Source organism: Myxocyprinus asiaticus, chromosome 48 (assembly GCF_019703515.2).
Source record: "Myxocyprinus asiaticus isolate MX2 ecotype Aquarium Trade chromosome 48, UBuf_Myxa_2, whole genome shotgun sequence".
NCBI classification, from domain to species: domain Eukaryota; kingdom Metazoa; phylum Chordata; class Actinopteri; order Cypriniformes; family Catostomidae; genus Myxocyprinus; species Myxocyprinus asiaticus.
This window is the reverse complement of record NC_059391.1, coordinates 8,411,326-8,437,803: the sequence shown is the minus strand read 5'-3', so window position 1 is coordinate 8,437,803 and position 26,478 is coordinate 8,411,326. Positions and strand designations below refer to the sequence as shown.

Below are 26,478 nucleotides of genomic sequence, written 5' to 3'. Positions count from 1 at the left end.
ACTCTCTATTTTTTGTTCTGCCGAAGCACCCAGGGGCATTCTCTACACTCCATGGGTGCAGAGGGGGAGAAGCCGCTGAAATGCGCCGTAAAATCCAGCAGTTTGAGATGATCGGTAGGGAGAATTGAATTCAGTGCACTGAATGTAACCGCTCGGCTCCGAAGAGAAAATCTGAATGAGTGGTTGCATACCAGCTCCTTTAATACCCGTATGTCCGGAGGAGTGGCATGCAAATTCCACTCGCCAATTCCCATTGGCCATTTTTCAAAGAGCAGTGGTGTTTGGGGCTCCCAAGAGTGACCCCTAGTGTCACTACGTTGACACAACTTCGACTGAGTGACAGATAGAGAACCAGTATTAATCTATATTTATTTGCTTGTATTTTAAATCTAGAATTAAAAGTTAAATCAGGCAGAATAAATGATGGATACATTTTAAGTACTTTAGACACACACAAAATAAGTATATACAGTTGTGCGCAAAAGTTTGCATACCCTTGGAGAAGTGGATATATATGTACCATTTTTAAAGAAAACATGAGTGAGCAGGCAAAACACATTTCTTTTATTTCTTATGGGATTCATATTCAACTGTAGATTATAACAGAATGGCACAATCATAAAACAAATCATGGCAACAAAGAAAAAAATGAAATTACCCCTGTTCAAAAGTCTGCATACCCTTAGTTCTTAATACTGTGTCTTTTGTAATAGTTGTCTATGAGGCCCCAAATTCTTGCAGGTGGTATAGCTGCCCATTTGTCTTGGCAAAATGCCTTCAGGTCATGCAGTCTTTGGTCGTCTTGCATGAACCGCACGTTTGAGATCTCCCCAGAGTGGCTCAATGATATTAAGGTCAGGAGACTGTGATGGCCACTCCAGAACCTTCATCTTTTTCTGTTGTAACCACTGGAGGGTCAACTTGGCCTTGTGCTTAGAGTCATTGTCATGCTGGAAAGTCCAAGAGCGTCCCATGTGCAGCTTTGGTGCAGAAGAATGCAAACTGTCTGCCAGTATTTTCTGATAACATGCTGCATTCATCTTGCCATCAATTTTCACAAGATTCCCTGTGCCTTTAGAGTTCACACACCCCCCAAAACATCTGTGAGCCACCACCATACTTCACAGTGGGGATGGTATTCTTTTCACTATAGGCCTTGTTGACCCCTCTCCAAACATAGCGCTTATGTTTGTGACCATAAAGCTCTATTTTGGTCTCATCACTCCAAATTACAGTGTGCCAGAAGCTGTGAGGCATGTCAAGGTGTTGTCGGGCATATTGTAACTGGGCTTTTTTGTGGCATTGGTGCAGTAAAGGCTTCTTTCTGGCAACTCGACCATGCAGCTCATTTTTGTTCAAGTATCGTCATATTGTGATCCTTGAAACAACCACACCGTCTTTTTCCAGAGCAGCCTGTATTTCTCCTGAGGTTACCTGTGGGTTTCTCTTTGTATCGCGAACAATTCTTCTGGCAGTTGTGGCTGAAATCTTTCCTGAACTTGACTTGGTATCAAGAGATCCCCGAATTTTCCACTTCTTAATAAGTGATTGAACAGTACTGACTGGCATTTCCAAGGCTTTGGATATCTTAAAGTTCCATTACCTTGTTACGCAGGTCTTTTGACAGTTCTTTTCTGCTCCCCATGGCTCAGTATCTAGCCTGCTCAGTGCATCCACGTGAGAGCTAACAAACTCATTGACTATTTATACTCAGACACTAATTGCAATTTAAAAAGCCACAGGTGTGGGAAATTAAACTTTAATTGCCATTTAAACCTGTGTGTGTCACCTTGTGTGTCTGTAACAAGGCCAAACATTCAAGGGTATGTAAACTTTTGATCAGGGCCATTTGGGTGATTTCTGTTACCATTATGATTTAAAAAGGAGCTAAATAAATATGTGACGATAAATGGCTTTATATGATCACTATCCTTAAATAAAAGACATGATCAGTCATATTTTCAAAATCAATGCCAAAATTTCACAATTTGTGCCAGGGTGTGCAAACTTTTGAGCTCAACTGTAGTTTGAATTTAATTATTCCACCAGAGACTAATATTATGCCCTGATGTTATCTGCTTTCATTTTTCAACTGAATATTTGACGAAAAATATGGGGTCAGAACTGTTTCAAATTAACGTACAAATGGAAAGAGATTCACAAATATAGAGTTGGTTCACAAATAAATATAATGAGATATACAAATAAATGTAAGGAGTTTTGCAAAAATTAAATTAATTAAAAAATGTATTGAATGTGATCCTCAAATAAGTAAGGAGTTTGATAAAATATAAGTACATTTGTGAAAAAACAAAATGAGTTTTGCCAATAAAAAGATGATAATCAAATACGTTTTTTAACTTACAAAACTACAAAAAGGATTTTGTTACATTCCTAGCTGTAAGACGTGCACACAGATCCACAAATAGGTGGACTTCATTGTCTATTTAAGCCAATCAGATAACGGCCATATTACTCTGACCAATCCTAGCACATTCTAGCTTAAAACATTCACATTTCATCATAATTTTTATTTATTTGTGAATTCACTTAATTTTTGTGAAACTCCTAACATATATTTGTGTATCTCATTACATTTATTTGTGAATTCATTAAATTTTTGCAAAACTTCTTACATTTATTTGTTTATCTCATTCTATTTATTTGTGAACCAATTCAGTATTTGTCAATCTCCTTTCATTTGTATGTTAAATATACTGTATCTGGTAATTCTGACCCCATAGTCACAAAACATCATGCAAGCAAAAAACTAATAAAACAAAGTTTATGAAAGAAAGAAGTTGTTTGCTCTGTACCGTAAGACATTCATGTTTGGCAGCCCTCGACTGGCCGTTGAGAGCTGTTTCATTGACTTCTGATGGATGGCTTTAATGTTGTGTCCAACACACACAGTGTACTGCAGAGGCATGCGCTCCATACTTGGGGGCGTCTGCAAACAGAACTGCTGTCTGCTTTCCATTCCTACATATAGAGGGATGTTCGGGGCCACTATAACTGACACACCTTTAAAGGAAAACAACAACAGCATTCACTGTTTGTTTGTTTTTATTATTATTATTATTATTATTATACCAAATGTCCATATTTTACTATGGTGAACTGACATTTTGTGGTTCAACATAACAATGTCAGATTATTTGACATGTTGACATTAGTCTTGGTTCTCAGTTTTTTGATACATAATCAAAAAAGTGTTTGTATCACTCCGCATGGCTATAAAAACGATTTTTGTGATAAACAGACCAGAATTGCTAAAGAGCAACATGATGGTAAGTACTGTCAGAATTTACATTTTTTGGGTGAACTATACCTTTAAGTTTTGCAAGTCATCCAAGTCCTAGTGCATTTTTATGTTACAACTGAGTCATTCAATCATTGACACAATTGATTCGTTAAAAAACAAAGAGTCATTCACTGAAACGAGAATAATCCTTTCATTTAAACAATCTGTTCAAACACGCTGATTTGTTTTATGAATGAAACACAACTAGTTCAAAACAAAGCTTTGAGAGCAGTGCAGAGAGCGAGTTGTGCTTGATACTTTGGCTTCTTCTTGAATTATTTTCATTTGCAGAGAAGAAATGCACAAACTGGCCAATTTTTGTCTGAAACGCAAGTTATTGAATATTATTTACTTGTTTGTTGAACTGTTGTATAAAATCAATATCACACTTGCAATCATGCTGTTGTTTCCTGTATCAGCAGATAAACTAAATATGTTGGCGGATGGCCAAATCACAGCAACAACAGCACTCCTGATCATGCAGTATTGCTCAATTAATATTTTGTCAATGATTTCTTGCAACTAAAATTCTAAATTCCGGGTTGATTTCATCTCCTTGTTCACAACCAAGTGGTCATGTGATTTCATATCACACGTTACCTCCTTCCGTGACTCTATGTGAATGGCAGAAACAGCATGTTGGAAACCAAATACCTTCTTTGACCTGCCCCAGCCATTACAACCTGATGTATCAGGAAAATGCCAAGGCACTGAAGTTTGATAGAGGGACCATTGGGCTATATAAGCGAATCTCTGTATTTTTAAAGGTTTTTCAAATATGTGCACTAGGAGGTACTTGAGGGCTGCTTCTCATGTCTTTCTGCACCTGAAAAGTTGAGATTATGTGAAGCAGATAATTGTGTCCGCAGATGTCGCTGCCTTCCCTAGAATTCCTCCTTCTTCTCAGATTTCAGCAGTATGTCAGTGTACCCCAGTGTAGACACATGTAGTACCTTACACCGAACAGCCCCTCTCTAACTCTACCTCTAAATGCCTATTCATACACCATGGAAAACATGAATGATAAGACAGCAAAACAAATGAATGCATCTCTACAAAGAATGAAATATCATTCAGAAATTATCCAATATTTTTTGAGGCAAGGTCAATTTTTCAGTGTCGAACGTCATGCATTTAATTCAGGCATCCAAACCTTATCTGAAATCATGTTATTACTCCCTTTTTATTGCAGCAAATAAGATTTCATAAACATTAAGCTTGATAGTCCAATAGTTCTAATAAGCTAATTTTCGAATTCTGATTTGAAATGCCACTTAACATATGAATCTGATCAAAGTAGTGATTTAAATGAGTAATATAACTATATATAAACAACACTGTGAAGTGAAACTACACTTACAAATGTAAAATTTTGGAATGAGCTGTTTTTGGCAAAGTAAAATAGGAAATTAGTGAATGAAAAAAAAGACAACAGTTTGGATAACTGAAAACTTGAGTTGCATAGATTTTTAAATGTAAAAAAGCATGATCACAGTACATTGCTAGGCGGTTGCTAGGGTGTTGTGGGTGGTTGTTAGGTGGTTGCATACTGGCTCAAGTCAAAGGAGCCCACACCCTAGTCTTGATGATATTCTGGTCTCTAGATATGGCTCAGGTCCCTCCTTCAATGTGAAGGCCAAAGTACACTTTGGTTGTCCGTGTTGCTGATCGCTATGCGCACAGTATGCGTGATGCAAATTTCGCCATCAGCCCAGTCTGCGCAGACATACCGCGCGCGTGCGGCTCAGATTTTCTCAACAGGCAGACAGTCGTCCTCTGTGCACATTGTTGCCGCATGCGCCTGCCGTAGACTGTACTAAAAGAGCATTAAAAAGCAGACGTAGAGTGCCTGCATCGACTGCATTCATATTCGTTCATGGTCAAAAGAGTAGACTTTGAAAGGCAACGCACAAAAATGCACAAAAATGAAGTATACCTAGGCCTTAAGTCTATCTGAATTTTCCTGTTTTTCCCGTTTTATCATCCACCACAGGCAAAAATCGTAAGTTTGATTCTGCAACTTTGAGACATCATTTTGTAGCACAAACATTACACAAAACATTGAATATTTCTATTTAACAATTGTTTAATTTTAGGGTTTGTACATGTGTTCAAATACCTAACCCTGTATGAGCAATTGTAATAGTGATGCTTGACTCAGCAAACACCACTAATTCTAGGCTGTGTGATATTTGATAAAGTGAATGATGACAGAGACTAAAATAAAGTCATACAATCTCCTTTTGTGTTCCACAGAAGAAAGAAAGTCACACAGCTTTTTGAACAACATGAGGGATTAAATTATCAAATGATTCAATGATCTGTGGATGAAATGTCCCGTTGATTTCTGGTATCAGTCCAGGAACAGATACTTCTTTGAGTTTTTACCCTTCAAAAGCTTGGAGGCCCCTTTCTTAAGGTGTGTATAACATACAGGAATCTGCAGAAGGGGGAATAAATAACTGTCATTTACTGACATTTAAGAGACTTTTGCTTGAGTTATGAGCAAGGTGGGTTCTACAGGAGTTTAAAAAAGGGGGAGCAGTCTCTTATTTTTAGAATAATTCCCCACGGTAACTATTACCAGCTTTCCTGAAATATTTTCCACTCTGTCTTTAAAGCAAAGATGAAAAACGGCATCCCACCTCACTTTTTTCACCTAATATGGCCTGGATGTGAGCAGAGAGTGGAACAATTTTTTAACAATGAATGAAACATTACTCAGAAATGTGTATTACTATTTTATACTATTCAAATCGATAAACAATAACCGTACTGTATATCATATAACTTTACATAAGAATAATTGTGGATAGGAAAAAGCAATCAAGAATTAAGTTGTATTTCAAAGCAGTTTTATTCTTTACTTTGTTTTGCATGGCTGGAGACATCAGCTGAAAGGGAAAGTTGTTTGTCTAGTCTTATAAGGCTTAAATATTAACATAAAAAGAGTTAGATCAAGCAAGTCACCTTCAAATAAAAAAATATTAACCAATTAAAATGCAAATACACTTCTCTGTATTTCTGTTAAAGTGACTAATTCTGCAACTTAAAGGGATAGTTTGCACAAAAATGTACATGAAATATTGGCTCAGGATAACGTAATGGTAACTGAATGATCACAGAAGTTTCATATTTGTTATGATTTATTATACAGTTCCATAGAAATGCATCAAAACTTCATGAAATACAAGTAAGTGTATACTGCCAAGATTAAACAGCAAGCAAAAAGAAAAAGGCAAAAAAAAAAAAAAAAAAAAAAAACAAGAAGAAGAAGAAGAAGAAGAACCCAGAAAGGCAGCAAATTGCTTTAAATGGTGTCCTTTTGCACCAGTTAAATACAGATCATAATCTACAAATAGTCATTAAAATAGAATGGTGCATGTTGAATTATGCAATAAATTTAGATATCATGAATTAATCACAGGAACAAGCATATGATCTCTGTATTAATTAAGTTTTACATTTCAGGTTTAAGCAAACAATAATCAGTATTGGTTTCTTTGTTGTGTTTGCAAAGGAATATTCAATATTTCTTGTTTGTTTGTTTGTTTGTTTGTTTGTTTGAATGCTTTAAATGTATAATAATAGGCTTGAATTACTAATAATTTAGTATTTTGTTTATGTTGCACATGCAACAATTACTAGTAACTAGCGGTTACTATGGGAACTTTTCTATCCCTATGATGATTTTAAAGAAAAGAAAAAATGCTAGCAATCATTCTAGTTTTAAAGGATTGATTATACTAGCATTTTAATTGTGTATTGCTTTTCCTAAAATTTATTGACAGTTTGAATATCATGAATGAAATCAATTTTAACATTTTTACATCATGATCTGAGAGTAGGTTTATAAGGCGTCATTGCTAAATCAGTTCATATTTGAGAATTTTCATATAGTTTTTATACGTCCAAGTAAATTGATTGCTGGCTAACTTGTTGTGCTTGCAAGTCCAATGTTTATTCAACTTTTTCTCCAAAAAGTGTGAAACGTCATTGCCATCACACATTATAGGCCTAACAAAATCAATTTGAAGGTTGATCAGTGCCTAGATCAGTTCAGGATGTCGGATATAAATGTTTGAAGATGCTTCATTATCCAAGATATCAAATAGTCAAGAAATTCAAAGATAATCTATAAATAGTAATAATTTTCATTACCTCTTCTCTCCTGGGAGTTGATGTATAATTGAAAAAAAAAATATATATATATATAGCTAAATTCTTTCTGAAATTTTTAAGTTACTAGCTCAAACAGAATAGCACAAATCTAACCACTATAGTTGCTAGGTGACCATACACATCCCATTCATCCAAAAACTACTTCATGCATGCAAAGTTTGGTGATTTTCCACCATAAGGAAAAAAAGTTAAGATTCTCATGAAACTTGTAAAGAAAATGTCCTCGTCCTATTTTACTCCGAAATCAAAAGAAATAAATAGGAAATAAAATTTTGCACTTAGAAAGTGAGATCACCATCTGTTTTTGTCAAATACGTGTTGATGGAAATGTGAGTGTGTGTGTTGATGAAGTGTTTGTGGTTATATTGTGGTCCATATTGTCATGATCCTGTTCTGTCTGCCCTGTCTGTTTTCTGTTTGTGTGTGTTTGTCGTGTGTATGTGAAATTGGTTGTGTCTTCTGTTAGCCATGTGTTTCTGTTAGCCATGTGCTTCCCTGTCCCCGCCTCCTCGTTACCCTTGTCACTTTCCCTCATTTAGTCCATGTTATGCTAATTGCCTTCACCTGTTCCTCATGTGTCTTGCTTATATATTGTGCCATCTTCCCTCTTGTATTTGTCAGATCGTTTTTTGAGATTAATTAGTAGTCAGTCTGTTCTTGTTCCCGGATGGTCCTAGTTATTTTCCTTACTCTAGTTTATGTTTTGATTTTGTTTTCTCTCCCCCCTGAGAGTTTTGTGTTACCTGTTCTGTTTTCAGTCGTTTAATAAAATATATTTTGTTTTTTACTCATTCATGCATCTGGGTCCTCATTCCTGGCACATTTTGTGATATAACGATCTGACCAACATGGACCCAGCAGGAATGAGTTTTTATATTTGTTCCCTACTTCCCATACAACGCAGATCCAAGCAGGCCAGGAAACTCTACAGACTCCGGGAGGAGGATGAGGTGGTATGCGTTGGAGTTTTTGGTGCTGTCCTCGGGTCTGGGTCACGATCAGGCCAGCCTTATGCAACTGTTTAGGGCTGGTCTGAATGAGCCCATCAGCCCTCTTATCCCAGAGACGGGAGAAGGGGGAAGTCTTGCCGTTATGATCAAGTTTGCCTGAGTTTATGAGGATGAGTTTATCTCAGCCTGTGCCTCGGAGGACTTCCGTCTTTCATCCCAGCCTAAGGTCAACGATACTCCCTCACCAGCAGTGGACACGGCTAACTGCCAGGAGGCGGAGGATGCAGCTGGAGGCTGCTGCTGATCGCCAGGACCACCCGTCCAGTTCCCTGTGGCCGTCGACGAGCCCGTCCAGTTCCCTCTGGTCATCGAGTCTGTCCAGTCCACTGTGGCCCTCGACGATACTGTCCAGTCACCAGCGGTCCACATCCAGTCTGCCCAGCCGCCTGTGGCCGGCAAAAAACAGCTTGCTCTGTCCGCTACGGACCGCCAGGAGGCGGTGGAGCCCACTGTTCTTTCCACCCACAGGAGGAGGAGGAGAGGGGTCCCTGCATCAGGGTCTGCTGCAGCATTCCAGGAGGGGTCCGAGCCCACTGCTGCAAAGCCTGACCCTTCGCCTGCACCCATCCAGTCAGACCCCTGTCCAGCAGCTGCCCACATCCAGTCAGACCTCTATTCAGTTCTCAGTGGCTGCCATCACCCAGTCTGACCCCTCACCAGTGGTCACCATCCAGTTCCCTGCAGTCACCACCCAGTCTGTCCAGTCCCCAGTGAACACTAACACCCTGTCAGACTCTGTCCAGTCCCCCACTGTGGCCATCGTCCAGTCGGACCCTTCGCTAGCCACCTCTGCCCACCAGTTGCCACTGATCCCATCTGCCATGGGGCCGAGGATTATCCTGCGCAGACCCCAGCTGCTCGGACCTTGCCCTGGTCTCTGGGTTCCCTTCTGGCTGTACCCTGGCCTCCTGGTTCTCCTCCGGATTTTTACTGGTCCCCTAGTCTGCCCAGCTCTTCTGATCCACCTACAACCTGGCCCAGACCATTCCCCTGATCTCCTCCACTCACCCTCCCTGGTCTGTCATCTGTCCCTCGGCCTAGCCCATTCCTTTCCCCTGGCCTCCCCCACCCACCCCCTCCTTGATTTTGCTTTCTGCCATCCTGGTCCTCTGCCAAATCCCTGGGCCAACCCTTCTGTCCTGTCGGTGTGGATGCTAAGAGGCCTCGGTTGGGGCGAGGGGTACCCTCATGATCCTGTTCTGTCTGCCCTCCAATCCCTGTCTGTTTTCTGTTTGTGTGTGTTTGTCGTATGTGTTTCTGTTAGCCGTGTGCTTCCCCACCTTCTTGTTACCCTTGTCACTCTCCCTCGTTTAGTCCTCATTATGTTAATTGCCTTCACCTGTTCCTCATGTGTCTTGTGCATATATATATATATATATATATATATTAGTGCTCTCTTGTATTTGTCAGATCGTTTAGTTAGTAGTCACTCTGTTCTTGTTCCTGTTCCCGGTTGGTCCTAGTTATTTTCCTTTACTCTAGTTTGTTGTTTTTTATTTTTTTTTATTTTGTTTTCTCTCCCCCATGAGTTTTGTGTTACCTGTTCTGTGAAATATTTTATTTTTTACTCATTCCTGCATCTGGGTCCTCATTCCTGACACATTTCGTGACACACAAATTGTGATCAAATGGATTATGTTTACATATTACACGATTATATTAATGTGTATTCAGTCCTATATGATGAACTCTTTGTTTGATTGTGGGTGGTGATATGAACTTATGAAATTCACTAGTTGCTTTATGTGTCAGATCACTTCACACATTTACTAAGATATCCTGTCTAATTAATGAGCAAATTATGTTTGTGTGTTCCAATTACCTGTGATTATAAGTCAACGCCCACACCAGGGAAACATCAGACTTAATTTAAGAACTCTGTGCAGTTTTATTACAAATACACACCGAGGAATGCCGTGAGGCCGAAACGTCTGTGTTCTCCTGTTCTGTGAGACTTAAAATGTGAAGAAATTTAGAAAAAGGAGTGTGGATCATTTTGTTTTTGAGATCACATAGAAAGTGAGGCCTATTTTTGGAGCTGTTAAGTTTTTTTACACTGTGACATTAATTCCATTACAGTTACACATCTTTTACCCACCAATTGCCATGCTATATTATTTAATTTGTAAAGCATTTATAAATCATAGTAGAACTTCCTTGGTACTGCCTTTCATTTTTGCTAGTTATAATTTAGAAAATTGTTGTACAACAGCATCATTATTTACTGCAATACAGTTTAAAAATGGACTGTGTCAAGGTAATGAGAATCACCACTGAAAACAATGAGAATTGTAAAAGAAAAACTATTCGTTAATGATAATTGGGTGGTAATATGTGCTTAAGTGTCAGAATTTACACACACTAGATTCTTAATGGAGTACAAATCACAGCATGCAATTAGTACAAATCTAAAATGACTGTCTTTTTAAGAGATGGTATCGAGTGGATATGGATAAGAGTCATCATGGTGAACCAGACACACGTGTCAACAATCCCAGTAAAGGACACAACTTGTCTGGACACAAAGTAGACAAAGTTATTGACAGTGTTCGGTATTTGCATGACCTAAGCCTCACATCACCTACCTGTTTAAAACTGATCTCTGATTTCCTAAATGTAAATATACTGTGCTGAAAAGTTTACCTTTGGGCTTGCCCTGGGTTGCAAGGGGTTCATTTTACAGGTCAGCACAACAACATGCCATTCGGCTGCAGAACAGCAACTTAGGAAAAACAGTTATCTTCATTATCAACACACTGCCGGCCAGTAGAAGCCAAGCTGTGGACATGGGCAGCTGCCATGTCGCCTTTCGAATCTGAGCCAACATGATTGTCATTGTTATGCCACTGGGCACTATATACCGTGATGTGTCTGCGGTTACTTGGCAACGAAGACAGCTGCATTGGCAGGAAGCTCAACATTTCTCTCTTTAAAGTGAACAAATTAAAGAGGGCTTTGAGAGGTCTCCAAAATCAAGCCACCCTCTAGCAAGGTGGAAAAGGGATTAAAAGCATGCGACCCTTTCAGTTAAACTGCTCATGCCATTACATAACGCTTGGCGGTAGTATGTAATCAGCGATCTAGGAAATCATAAAAGACCTTTGTTTATGTCACATGATGGACATTATGTCCTTAGCTGATGTCATGCCCTTTGTTTAATCTTATTCTGTTCAGCTGTCTTGGACGCTGCTGAAAGTTGAATGCATTCAGTAAACCGTCACAAAATTCAAACACACAGACAATGCAACTGCATGAAAAAAGCAGCGTGAATGTGTTGGATAAATAGGGTTATTAATTGCCAGATTGAGTGCGGGTGATGATGTGCTGTGTAAGTGTGAAAGTGTCTCAGCTCAGAGTGGTAACCATGTTTAGATACCAGCTGCCCACCCACACAAACTGCTCATGGCACGCCTGGTGATCCGAAGCACAAGGAGTCATTACATATTGACCATTTACACTACATACAGTCTTCGTTCCACTTTTTAAAAGTATTTTTTGCAAAAACATTCCGATTGTATTACTTGATAGATTCAGCAACATGATCACACAGGAGATCGTCATGCTGCATTCCGAATGTTCATGTTGCCTGAAATTGATCATGTTTTGCGATATTAACGTTAACGAATAATCGAGTAATTGATTGTTAATTTCCACGACGATCGATTACGAAAATGTCTGAAAACTGACATCCCTAGTATGATGTAAATAAACTTATATTATAAGTATAATGAAACATATTGCAGTTAAACACATGCGATAATACCAGAAGATTGCAGAGCCCGTGATGGAATCGTCCGAACTGAGGTGAGAAAGGTGTGACGTTTTCATGATGCAGATAAAACGTTGCTAAGGTGACGCCTCCCTTATGATACTGCCCTGATTTTGCTGTTGTAGTCCATCTGTCTCAAGGTTCGACGTGTTGTGTATTCTGAGATGCTATTCTGCTCACAACATTTATACAGAGCGGTTATCTAAGTTACCGTAGCCTTTCTGTCAGTTTGAACCAGTCTGGCCATTCTCCGTTGACCTCTCTTGTCAACAAGGCGTTTCCATCCACAGAATTGCCGCTCACTGGATGTTTTTTGGTTTAGGCACCATTCAGAGTAAATTCTTGAGACTGTTGTGCGTGAAAATCCCAGGAGATCAGCAGTTACAGGAATACTATAAATTACAATCATGCCACGGTCTAAATCACTGAGATCACATTTTTCCCCATTCTGATGGTTGATGTGAATATTAACTGAAGCTCCTGACCCATATCTGCATGATTTTATGTATTGCACTGCTGCCACATGATTGACTGATTAGATAATTGCATGAATACAGTAAGTAGGTGTACAGGTGTACCTAATAAAGTGCTCGGTGAGTGTACCTTTGACGCAGAAGTAGCTTTTGTCTGCACGCTTATTGTAGTGATCTGATTATGTAACGGTTGTTCTTCTGGCAGGTTCTCTCATATCTTCACAGGTGATGTGAAGCCACTGGGCTCTTGCTCACCTCCCTGACCTAAGAGATTCTTGGAATACCAAATTTAGCCAGATGTCCAATTCTAGGAAGAGTCTTGTTAGTTTCAATCTTCCTTCAAGCCAGTAATGAAGGCCAGAGTGCTTCTGGGAATCTAGGAATTTATAGCCTTTTGGTATTCCTAAAAGTTGACAAAATTAACTGTTAGCAGATATACACATTTAAATGTTATAGTTTTTCTCTTCCATAAAAATAGTCTAAAATTTAGGGCAGTCAGTCGGTTAAAATTTGTAATAAAATGCTGATTATTTAAATGAATCAATCACACTTAATCACATATATCCATATCTACTGAGAACGGCCCGAAGATAAGGAATTCAATAAGAATAATTCATAATGCTTAAAATAATTTATATATATATATATAGTTGTTCTCACAGGACGCACTCTTGCATTCTGTCTGCACTATTTAATTGTCAATTTATATACATATGCATCAGACTTTTGGAGATTCTCAGTGGTTTTTTATCATCATAAACACTGTGTTTTTAGGATGCTGAGTTAAAAGTAGTTGAAACTTTGAAAATAGCACCTCACGATCCTTGCATTATGATGTGCTTCGTCCAGCTGTCAAGAGCGTGGCTGGGCTGCTTGTGAGGTTTGTTGAGGTGTGGTGACTGCCCCCTGCTGACACGGCTTGTAAAAAAAGTTACTTATACTTCAAACTTGAAATGCTCCGATGGTAGGGAAATACATACTTTTATTACGGTATTTAGATAAGGGTCAGAGGACATGATTAGTTGCATAATTTTTTTAACACGTTAATTGTTATATAATTAATCACACTAAATTAACGCGGTAAATCGACAGCCCTACTAAAATATTATTGCCTAATCTTTTACTACACAAATTTTATTGAATAAAATGCTCTATCAAATGACAACGTCCCCTCATCATAAATTATTTTACCAACTGCCTTTGGCTGCACTAACCCTTGTACTTAATTTCCTTTAGCAACCATTAATTGGTTGCAAAGGAAGTGGCTCAGATGTATTCATTCCATTGTACAAGCTGTCAAGTGTGATTTTGCTGGGCCGTGATGTAAACTAAAAGTATTGGTTGCTTTTTTTTAAAAAAAAGGCACAAGCCCTTTGATATATCTCAACCATATTTCTTGTTTCTATTCGAATTATCAACACAAGAATGAAAACTGCGCTTATCAAACCATATTCATTGGGTCTTCAAATGTAAGATTCCATGTTGTTGTTTTTTTAATTCTGCAAAAATTTCTAAAAACTTGCACTTAGTCATCCATTGTGAAATACGTCTATAACCCAAAAACTGTAAGAAAGTGGCTCGAAGAATGTCTGCAAGCACTATGCATCTGTCCATAAACACCCGTCCACCTTCTCTGGAATCAAACTAACAGCCAGACATAAACACACTGGTTATTTAAATCTGCCTCTGGATTTGTTTGTTTAATTAACTCTCAATAGAAACACGAGGCAACTGCTGACAGATACCAATGGCTTCATTTTAGACACAAGTCTGCTGTTCTTTGTTTTGCAATCTTTCACTAAGCATAAGTAACCGTCCGTATTGTGTTACACTCTCTATGTACAGTAGGTCCCGTGATCTCAGGCCAGAGGCAGTTTTGCATTGTGTACATAGTCACATGGATATGTGTCCAGACCAACAATATGTGAAAGAACAGGGTGACCTAATTGAATGGGGGGGAGGGGGGCAGTTGGTGATAAGGAGCTCCTCTTTGCTTACCTGAAGATCCCAGGAAGTAACGCTCTAAAAGTGATCCGAAGCCAGAGGGGATGTCCCGAAGGTCACTGACTTTGAAGGGTTGCATAGAAATGTTGGCATCGTTTATCGGCCAGTTGGGCGTACGGACACTGGCACCTCCGTACCATGAAATATTCACCATGGAGAAACAGTCCTGAGAGAGATAGAGAATTCAAGAGACAAACAATCTTTCATTCCCAAAGAGACCAACCAAACAACACACAGAATTTCAAATCGATACAAGGCATCAAATTTTAGTTAGCCTCATATCCAACACTTTATTTTAAGAAAGGAAACTTCAGTGAACACATTTCAATAAACGTTTATTTATGCAATACAAATGACTGATGTATGTGAATAACCTAAGCTTCCCTCATCTCATTCCAAACCACAATGTTTTCTTTCCTCAGTGTTACACAAAAGATATTTTCCTATTAAAATCATGGTAAGGTTTAGGGTTAGGGTAAGGGGTTAGACTTTATGGTTAGGGTTTGGTTTAGGGGTCAAACTTAGGAAAATCGTAATAACATCATTCATTGGTTTATTTTTTCTCAACGGGAGTAAAAGCGTAAATTTTTTCGATTTCGTACTAATTACCTAACTAATTATGACTTGTCATGAGAACGTGTTGGATCAAATGTATCATTATGGTTTATGTACTGCTTAGTTGATTGCATATAAATCTCCAACTATACACATGAAAGATATAAATACACATTAATTAATTGAGCACCTTCAGATAGATCCTGTCAGGCCTCCATGAGCAGTGTTGGGTGTAACTGGATTACAAATTAGTTACAGTAATCAAATTACTTTGAAGCACAAAAAGTAGTGTAGCACATTACATTTTAAATTCTTGTAATCAGATTACTGACTTTCAATGAAAGTAATTACTTTAAGTACATTGCTTGGGTTAGGAATATTTCTAAAAAAATATTATTATATACTTAAAATGTAAATTAATATATTCATATGTATCTCTGTTTGCGTTTCTGTGACAGCTGAATGGTGTGCGACAATGAACAAGCAGAAAATACACATTATTTTGAATTTGTTGAGCGAAAAAAAAAATTGTGACATGTGTTTTAGAAAGTAACTTAAAAGTAAAGTAATTAATAATATGATTAATATTTCAAAAAGTAATCAGTAAAGTAATCTGATTATAATTAAGAAAAGTAGTTAGTAATTCGTAGTGGATTACTTTTTTAAGTAACTTGCCCAACACTGTCCATGAGTGAGCATAATCTGTGCACATACCAGCATAATTCATGCATATCCAGCTAAGCAGCTTTCTGCACTCATAACACTTGAAAACAGGTGCAGAATACCTTTACGTCAATGGAATTGACTGAACAATGTGTTCTTGGGCTTCAGTTTGAAATAGCACCTGACAAAGCATTACTGAAGTAGGAAATGTTGGAAATTAAGGGATTAATTGTTAAATAAACTTCTGAAGTGCATTTAGATTAAGCTCTCACTGAACAAAGAACGACTCTGTCTCATTGGAAATCTGTGAAATGTACTGTATCTTTGTCTAAAGTGGCTATTTAAGTCTTGTAAACTTTAAGCACTGCTTTAAAGGAATATTCCAGAATCAATACAAGGTAAGATCAATCGAAAGCATTTGTGACATAATATTGATTACTAAAAAAAATCCAAAATAAAAATACATAAATAAAAATCAACTTGTCCCTCCTTTTCTTTAAAAAAAAGAAAAGAAAATGAAAAAAGAAAATCGCTGGAACAATGGAAGTGAATGGGGCCAATTTTTGGAGGGTTTACAGGCAGAAATGTCAAGTTTATAATTTTATAAAAGCACTTACATTAATTTTTCGTTTTAGGTTTTTAGACTTCACATATAACATCATCATGGCAATGAAGTTGTAAATTAGATATAACTTTACACATAAAAGGTTAGTAAGCAATTTTATCACGCTAAAATCAGGTTAACATGCATATTGTTTATATCTTGTGGTTGTACTTCACTGCTTTTGAAACAGTGAGTATTTTATTTACTTTTTTCAGATTGGCCCCACTCACTTCCATTGTAAGTACTTTTTGTTTTCTGAGAGTAGCAATTAATATTTCTTGTAATCAATATTTTTCCACAAATCCTGTCGACTGAGCTTAACTTGTATTCAACCTGGAATATTTATTTGAAAACATTTATTATTATTATTATTATTATTATTATTATTATTATTGACAGAAGAACGGCAAAGTTAGTACCTTTTTGATTTATAACATTAGAATAACACTATTATAAACTAACAATAACCTATAAAACGCAGTGTACTGTATAAAGTCACATAAAAGTGACCACTAATTAAATATAAATACAAATAATTTTCAACTACAAGTGAACACCTGTTCAGAAGTCAAATTAAAATGTTCATTCTTATTCAAAACAGTGACACAATAGTTTAAAGTCATTCTAACAACATTGTACCTTCAGGTCCACATGACAGTGAATTGGAGTCCAGGTTACACTGTAGCACTCAGTATCTGATTCCCCCTCTGTTTCCAAAGATATCTTCACCTCTGCGACCGAATCCCAAGTGTAGCAGAATTCGGTTTTGTTGAGCCAGCACATGTTCCTCACAAACGGAACCTCAATATCAGGGTTCCCCACATTCCCCACGTCAATCTCCGCAAAAGTCTTGTCCTCAGTCAGTGTCTGAATGACCAGAGTTTGCGTCCGTCTCTCCCAAATAAGTCCACTAAAACTCCCCTTCAGGATCCAGTTCTTGTTGGGCTGATCCACAACTTGCCAATAAATGATTCCAATTGTCATGACAAAAAAGACAGCAACTCCCAAACAGGCAATAGCCCCCTTCAATGTCTCGTTCATCTCCTTCAATCCAGTGTCCCATGTCACCTCTGGGATTGGACTCGGGTTCCTATTGCGAGTGTGAGGCATGTTGATTTCAGAGCTGAAAGATCTAATCAAAAGTGATGATAAAAAAATGTGGCTCTGTCCGCTGAGACGCGGAGAATCCTCATCGTGTATCGGGTTTTCAGTCTGGCGCGTTGCTTTGTTGTAGAATTCGAATTTTTGAATTTCAATTTTTGAATTTGACCTAACTACACCGGCTGCCGCACATCAAAGGATTAAGGTCCAGTTCTCCCAGCACAAACATTCCAAAGCAAAAAAAGACATGTAATGCATGCCGCTTGTAAGTTTTGTATAGCAAGTTTAAAGCATTGATCGCACAGGAGTGAGACGCCTTACGGGTTTGGCAGCAATGCCTACAATTACCTCCTCAGCGGCTTATTTGCTTGGCCTGCACTTTCGCGCGGTGCTCTGATGTAACTCCATACTGCTTCTTCAGAAAGGTACGAGAGAAAGTGATTAGGAGACCGAGAGCTTTGCAATTGCCGGGCCCCCCGGTCATGGGCCGTACAGGGCGCAGCGTGTGAAGAGTGACCCATTCTCACTATCCGTACTGCGCGAGCACCAGAATGCACGCGCATGCCATTTGGAGACGCGCGCATCCAGAGTGCTGGGCTCACTTTTGAAGTAGCTCATTGACTTATATATGCACTTATTACATGCATCAATCCCTTCAACATTGCAATATTTCATACGCCCTCCCTATATTAAAACAAGTCCTATAACTGTTAAAGCAGGCTCATGAATGATGGCCTAAAATACATGTTTAAGCCCACTTCTTTATGTCAAAATATCACACTTTTCGTAATGCACGAGCTCCAGAATGAACGCGCTTGCCATTTGGAGACGCACACAAAAAGTGATGTGCTCACTTTTATAGCAAATAATTGACTAAATGCATGAATGCCTATAAGCACTTATAACAGGCATCAGCCTCTTTCAATATTTAAATATCCATGCCTTATATACATTAAATATGGGTATCACACTGTAAGAAGTGGTAATCAAGCTGCAATCGTTATCTTAAGGAGCTATTTCTATCTGATGTAACTCTTAAAATAATTTGTGATTTATTATATAATATATATATATATATATATATATATATATATATATATATATATATATATATATATATATATAATTTATTTATTTATTTATTTTTTGGTAATATGTTTTACTTTAAAACCAGTTCATTTATATGTTACCAAATTTTTTTTAGGTTATCATTTTTTTTTTCTGTACATGTATAGTGACCTAAAATGTTAAACAGAAAATAATTATTTTACAACTTAAAAACAAATCTTATATTTTATCTCCTTCAAAGTAGCAGCACTTTGTCTAGATTACAGTTCTGCACACTCATTTACATTTACTGTACATTTCCATTTATTCATTTTGTAGACAATTTTATCTAAAGCAACTGATATACTCTGGTCATTCTCTTAACCAACTTCATGAGGTGCATCCTGAGATGCTTTTTAAACCATATTGAAGGAGTTCCCATGCTGGGCATTTGTTGGCTGCTTTTCCTTAAAATGAAAATTTTAGTAACATTTATTATAACATATGTAATACAAATCTAATTTGTCTACAAAACAATTTCCATTCGTCTACAAAATTAACTTCAATCATTTAAAGCATACGCCTTTAGGTCAACAGATTTTAAGGGTCACAAGAAACATAAATTCAATCAAGTGTGTCCAAAATTTGACTGGTATACACTGTAAAAAAAAAAAAAAAAAAAAAAAAAATAATAATAATAATAATAATATATATATATATATATATATATATATATATATATATATATATATATATATATATATATATATATATATATGTATATATAAAAACTGGCAGCTGTGGTTGCCAGAATAATTATGTAAAAATACAGTAAAAATGTAAACAACTTTACAGAACAACCTGTACATTTTACAGTTTAAAACTATTGTAATTTACATGACCACGATGGCACTGTAAAAATAATAATAATAAAAAAATGTTACATTTACAGTAAAAAAAAAAACATCATGAATTTGATATTAACCTTCTGAAACTGTAAAAATCTGCTTTTCACTTTATAATGTATTGTTAATCACTGTGGTAATTACAGAAGGGCACATGATGACATAAAGACATAAAGTGTCCTTTCCAGGAGTAATGACCAATAAACATGTAGAGACAGTGCTCAGTGTCACTCACACAAACACTAAACACCATCAGGGTAACACATGTGAAATTAACATAATGCAGTAAACATTAACTAAACTACATCAAATATAACATAGAACACACCAAAGTACATAACTGATATTAAAAATAAGAAGAAACATAACTATTCCCATAAAATATAATGAAATATAATGGGTAATGCAGGGAATTCTGGGAATGCCCGATTATTGTTTTTTACTGTAATTTTAACAATAATTTACTGTAAAAGTACATGTACTCTCTTTTTAAACATAATGTAAATTTTTACCATTAATTATACAGGAAGATCCTACTTTTTTTTTACATTTTATTGTAAAAACTACTATATTGTCTTTTAAAATATATTTTAAAAAATGACTGTATATTTTACAGTTAATATTCGTTAATCAATTAACGTTTTACCTCTGTAGCATTTTTACAGTCTTTTACTGTTAAAATTACAGACATTTTTTACAGTGCACTGTATATCAGCTGTGTAATTTACAGTATGACACTTAACATAAAGAATGTGTCAAGCAGATGCATGAAGCACAAGCCTTAATGTGTGAGCAGGGGGGGTATGAAGCACAAGCAGCGGGAATCCCCCCATGACTGCGAAGATTAATGGCATGAGAACGTGGATGACTGGAGATGGTACCTATGGAATTTTGTCTGTCAACAGCCATTGTGTTTAGGCTTACTCTGCACTCCTTTCCAACTTTGAACCAAAGATTGCTCATAAGAAATAAGAAGACCACAGAAGTCTGTTATTGTAGGCTTATAAAATAAAGAGCCATTATATTAAGAAGAAAAATACTCAGTAAAATATTGTTTGAAAGGGCAAGGGCAAAAAAAAGGCAACCATAATTATCATAAGTTACATAAGTAAAATGTACTGATGTGCCTCCTAATTTGACAATACAACACAAGTTACGCTCAATCGACAGCATTTGTGGCATAATGTTGATTACCACAGAAAAAAAAAAATTTGACTCGTCCCTTTTTTCTTTAAAAAAAGCAAAAATGGAGGTTACATTGAGACACTTACAATGAAAGTGAATGTGGCCAATTTTGGAGGGTTTAAACACAGAAATGTGAAGCTTATAAATAAAAAAAAAGCACACATTAATTCTTCTGTTAAAACTCATGTATTATTTGAGCAGTAAAGTTGTTTAAATTGTTATTTTTGCAGTCATTTTAGGGTTTTAGGGTTTGCTGACGTAACATCCTCATGGTAACAAAGTTGTAAAATTGGCTATAACTTTACACAGAAAAGGTTAGTAAGTTATTTTATCACACTAGAATTATGTTTACACACATAATCTTTGCCTTGTGGCTATACTTTTTGAAACTGTGAGTATTTTGACATTTTGGCCCCCATTCACTTCCATTGCAAGTGCCTCACCGTAACCTTGATTTTTTTCTTCTTTTTTTTTTTTTTTTTTTTTTTTTTTAAGAAAAGGAGGGATGACTCGAAATGAATTTTTGTGGTGATCAATATTGTGCCACTTTGCCACAAACACTATCGATTGAGCTTAACTTGTATTAAACTCGGAACATCCCTTTAAAATTATTTTGGTTAGTGTAACCTAATGTAGTCAGGTAAAGTCTTGACTTAATAAAAAAAAAAAAATGTTTTTGTGATATCTACCCTACAAAAGTAAATATTTAAAAGACCCGTTTAAATGTGGTCTTATGACAAAAGGTCAGGTTTTGTCCTAATGTTTCAACAGGTTATATCTTTTTACATTTTAGTTGTTTCATGAATTGTTTTGCTCCATATTTTTATTTTTTTACTTTTAAATTGACTGTATTTGAGTATTTACTGGAATAAAAAAAAATGTGACAACTAGCCCCCACCTTCCCTCATTTAGATGTTAGGCTACTTCATGAATCACATGTTTTTGGTTACATCAACCTGTTACTCTCAGTTGCTGGATTTTTTTCTCAGTTGCATTTTCTGCTCAACAATTGTTTGATTTACACACACAAAAAAAAAATTACCCAGTCTTCCCAGAAAACTTGAAATGAATGTAGTTCAGATGTAGCTCTGATGTATCAAAGAGGCCAATGGCCTAAATGCCTTGAAGATTAGTTGCAACTGTCTCAGATTCTGTAAGTCAGCCCTTTTACCTCTCAGGATTCCACTGGCAGGGCTGTGGTCATTGGATCTGTGGGAACCTCACCTTGGCTGATCACTCTTTTCCAATAATCACATAACCACTAGACGGATTCACCTATCAGCTGACTACTGACTGCTCACTTTTACAAAGTGTTCCTTTCACTCATTTGGCCGTATTTCTATATTTATTCCTGTACATCCTCAGAAAAAAATGGTTCTGTTTAACGTACAAGGGCTGTCACTGGGGTGGTACCCTTATGGAAACCTTTTCTGTACCTCTAGTTAAACTTTGTAACTTGTCATGTTGGGTACATAACACATAATTTTACCCAAGGACCTATTGTGTACCTTTTAAGGTACATTTACAGTATGTGTTTTGTTCCCAAAACAAGTGTACCACCCCATTGATGGACTTTGTACTTTAAACAGTACCCTTTTTTGCTGATAAAGTTGTTAGAGAGTGACAGTTGCAAAGGCATGCCAGTTGCATATGCTGCATTTGTTATCTTGTGTCTGCATTTTCGTGTGTGTTTGTGTGTTCTACATGTGTGACAAGTCAAGTTCAACTTTACAGTGGCCATGGCTCAGGGTCAGAGTTGGGCATGCTTTGGGGCCATGTCCAGAGGAAGAGTCTCAAGTTACACATCAACCGTTAAGAAGTGCTATAAATAATGGCTTGACTGATTGGTAGCTGGCTCTGCTTTCCACTGAGTGTGAGCGTGGAATATGAAAAACAAAGGAGAATCAGCTTCTGTAGTCAGTTTTTAAGGAAATTACACAGGTCAGCTTAAATAAAATTAAATAAAAATAAATAAAAAATTCAGTTTGCAAAGCAGAACTTATACTGTATGTCAATGGGTTCTCACTCCCAAGGCATCAAATACTGCCACTTGTCCAGGAGCCCTGCGCATCATTATGTACTGTAGACACCAAAAGCACCCTATAGCATTTGTGCTGTGATGCAGCTGGTAACCAAATTGCTTTCGATGAGAAACCTCTGCCACCATACTTCGGTTTTGACGTGAACGCTTAGCAGATGCGTACAGTCAAACGCTTTAAATTTCATTCAGGGTGCATACACTGGCAATTGGCACATGTGCACTACGACTGCTTTAAGATCCTATTTCTCTTTAGGAGATAAGACCCATAAAGATATTTATATTTATTAAGACTCAAGTTATAGAATTGAAGGTATCTCTTGACCTCCTTACACATGTGTTTTGTTGTTTCTACCTTTATCTCCTGTTGTTTTGCAGTGATTACACCTTCTTCCGGCGCTCCTTTTTTTGTGAGAGCAGTGGCACAACTATGAGTTTTGCCACATTGTGGACCCACCAATTAGTGTGAATAATTTCAAGCGCATGCACATTCTGTGCATTCAGAATACGCGTTGTTAGAAAAATCGGGCCACACCGTTCAGTGCTCAAGCACTCTGCTGTTGACGAAATCTGACTGGAGTATATTTTGGGCTTTAGATTAAGCAAATGGCATCCAAATTTTACTGCCATGAAATTAAATGTCAGAGTCCAATTTTGTGATCATGGCTTGAAATGTTGGGGTATGATTTTCAATTTGAACTCAGTAATGTTAATTAGTTTGCATAGGTTAATATTTAGTCTGTTGTTTTTTTTATACACATTCTGGTCTGCTGACGAGTTTCATTCCAGATATATTCAGAGTCCTTTGAAGCCATTAGATTGCTTTTTGTGAAGAAAAAACCTAAATTTATGTCTTTATTTTATAAGCCTCATCTCCCAGTGTCCACTGAAACAAATCACGCATTCATCTGAACATTAAAAAATTGCCACTTCAAGAAGCGTAATGACCCAGATTTGATGTCAGTGATGTTATTGAAAGTCGAAAGTCAAAGTCAGAAAGTTGAAAGTCAAACTATTAAATGAGATCTATATTTACTGAGTAATTATTTATTTTGCAACGGGGAGTCAAAATGAAATTTTTGCTATGAGTTTGAGCAAAACTATAGGTAAAAAAAAAGAAAGGTGGCAGTGCCGCTATTTTATTTTTACACAGAGATGGGTAAGTATGAAGATGAGAGTCAAAATATTAAAAGCCATGTATCAATATTTACTGAGTAATCCATTATTTTGTAGAGGGAAGTCAAAATTAAAATTTTTATCTATAATTTGCCATTATTTTATTTTTACACAGAGTTGGATATGTATATTACTAAAATCAGTTGACTTCAGCACACCTCGTTGCATTACATGCCAATAGTAATGATTTGTGTGCACAATATACATATGTACAATCCCCTTAAAGCAGATCTAGACCAGTGGTGCTGGGGAGGAGGAGGGTTTCAGAGAGAAAACTCTTGTAGCACGCTGCAGTGAAACCAGCCTACCTACAAACAACTGAGACAATTTAAGTATTAGACAAAAAGAGAGTACGCAAGCTGATTGGCTAGCAGATTACGTAAAGAGCCATTACATTAAGAAGAAAAATACTCAGTAAAATATTGTTTGAAAGGGCAAGGGTTACATAAGTAAAATGTACTGATGTGCCTCCTAATTTGATAATACAACACAAGTTACGCTCAATCGACAGCATTTGTGGCATAATGTTGATTACCACAGAAAAAAAAATTCAACTCGTCCCTTCTTTTCTTTAAAAAAAGCAAAAATGGAGGTTAATTATGTAATTATGTTCAAATGACCTTTCAACTTGTGCCATGTAGAGTTTCATGACTGAACTTATATTGTAGATGTCTACCACTACACAGTATATACCGTGGGGTCCAAAAGTATCAATACCACTAGTGAAAATACTTCTATATAGTATATTTTTTTTATTATAAAAGTATATATTATTATAATCATTTGTTATGAAAAATGTTGTATTAAATCAGACACATTAAATAAAATTTTAATTTAGTATTTATGATTTAATACAACATTTTTCATAACAAATTATGTTATCATCATAAATGCACATACATTTATACTGTACATAAATGTGCACCGAAAATGTACATACGTTTATTCTTAGTTCTTCAGTGGAAGCAAGGAAATCTGAACTTTTGTACAAAGGAGTTAACATGATCTCACAAACTTGAATAGTGACCCAGAAATTGTGCAGAATCTTTTTTGTTTACTTTTTATCTCCACATTTTAATGAAAAGGTCTCAGATCTATGGATCCAACTGTACTGTATGTATATAAAACAGAGAAATTTACATCACAAAGAGATTTCCAAGAGGAAATCACAAAGAGATTTCCAACATTATTCAATAAGAACTGAAGCATTATAGTCTTCAACTGTTGCCTTGAATTGAATGCAACTGATGTCTGCACATTAATCTTTTCTCTTCTCATGGACTGAGAATTCTGGAATGTTTAGGACCACCTTGATTTTTACAGTCACACACTTTTTTCATGTATATTCATGTAACATAATATACCAGTCAGTGCAATAATGGAAAATATGAGTGGCATGGCGCTCCCTCAAGGAAATATAAAATGCTGTTTGACAAAAGTTACAAAAAAAAAACTGCAGACATTTACAAGCAAAAGTATTCACTTTAAGTGAAAATACTTTTCCATCTTCCTGTCTGGATCCTCAATTTACAATTTCCCCTTTCTTTTGGATATTTAATATAACCCAAGCTGGGAAAGTTTCCACGCTTTTCTTGCGGCTGCACTTCTGGCATCTCTGCCACAGTTAAACCCAATCTTTAGGTCTTTATTTTTCATTTATTTTTCTGGTCCAGGTTGTTTAATCTTGCTAAACAAATTTCCATTTCGTCACTGTCTTGCTGACCCATTTTCCAAAGTAAAGATTAAGAAATGATCTTTATTCATCATATCAAAGTTTGTTATTGTACAGTTTTGTTGAATTGGGTAATGGTGCAATGGTAACAGAAATGAAAACACTATATGAGTTTAACAGTAATTTACTGAGTAATTGAAATGTACTAATTTCACTAGTTGGGTTTAAAATGTTCAGAGAGACTGTATCAATTTAAAACTAGAGTATAATACTTGATTAGTGTTACACTTAATAATTAACATAAAACAATTCTTCAATGGATTGTTATTAATGGATCTTTTTGGAGTGCACACCAACATTGAGCCTAATTAATTGTTATAATTGTTATTTATTGTGACATGTAATATAGTAGGTCCTACTTAAATAAAGCTAATTAATATTTCATGAGAGATTTTCCCTTCTGCATGTCAGGCATCAGTTTCAGTCGCAAACAGATTGCATGGTCCAGTCTATAAATGGCAGCATTGGAAAACAGTGTGTGAACAGACCTTTGGTTGAAGGTTGAAAGGGGTCGTGTTGCATGAGTACGTCTCCTCTAACCCACCCGAGCCCACCCTTTGCTAAACATTGGCACCTTGACAAGTGGCTCTTGCACTGTGATTTCATTATAGGGGCCTGCCCAGCATCCGAGAGCACCTCTCTTATTAACCTTACTCAGGTACATGATAAATAATTATGTGGATAAACAAGTAGATCATTTGTCAGACCCATGTGCAAACACTGTTTTAAA

General features: G+C 36.6%; 1 protein-coding gene across 1 annotated transcript in view; it reads right to left on the bottom strand.

Annotated features, from left to right (window-relative positions):
• LOC127437841 (SITS-binding protein-like) overlaps positions 1–18,137 on the bottom strand; it is a 38,630-nt gene extending 20,493 nt beyond the window's left edge. Inside the window, exons 1-3 of the mRNA XM_051693058.1 lie at positions 17,204–18,137; positions 14,737–14,908; positions 2,817–3,024 (exon numbers count right to left, since the gene is read on the bottom strand). Coding sequence (XP_051549018.1) covers positions 2,817–3,024; positions 14,737–14,908; positions 17,204–17,674 — 851 coding nt within the window. The 5' untranslated portion in view covers positions 17,675–18,137. The remainder of the gene's footprint in view (positions 1–2,816; positions 3,025–14,736; positions 14,909–17,203) is intronic.
• Between the last annotated feature and the right edge of the window lie 8,341 nt (positions 18,138–26,478).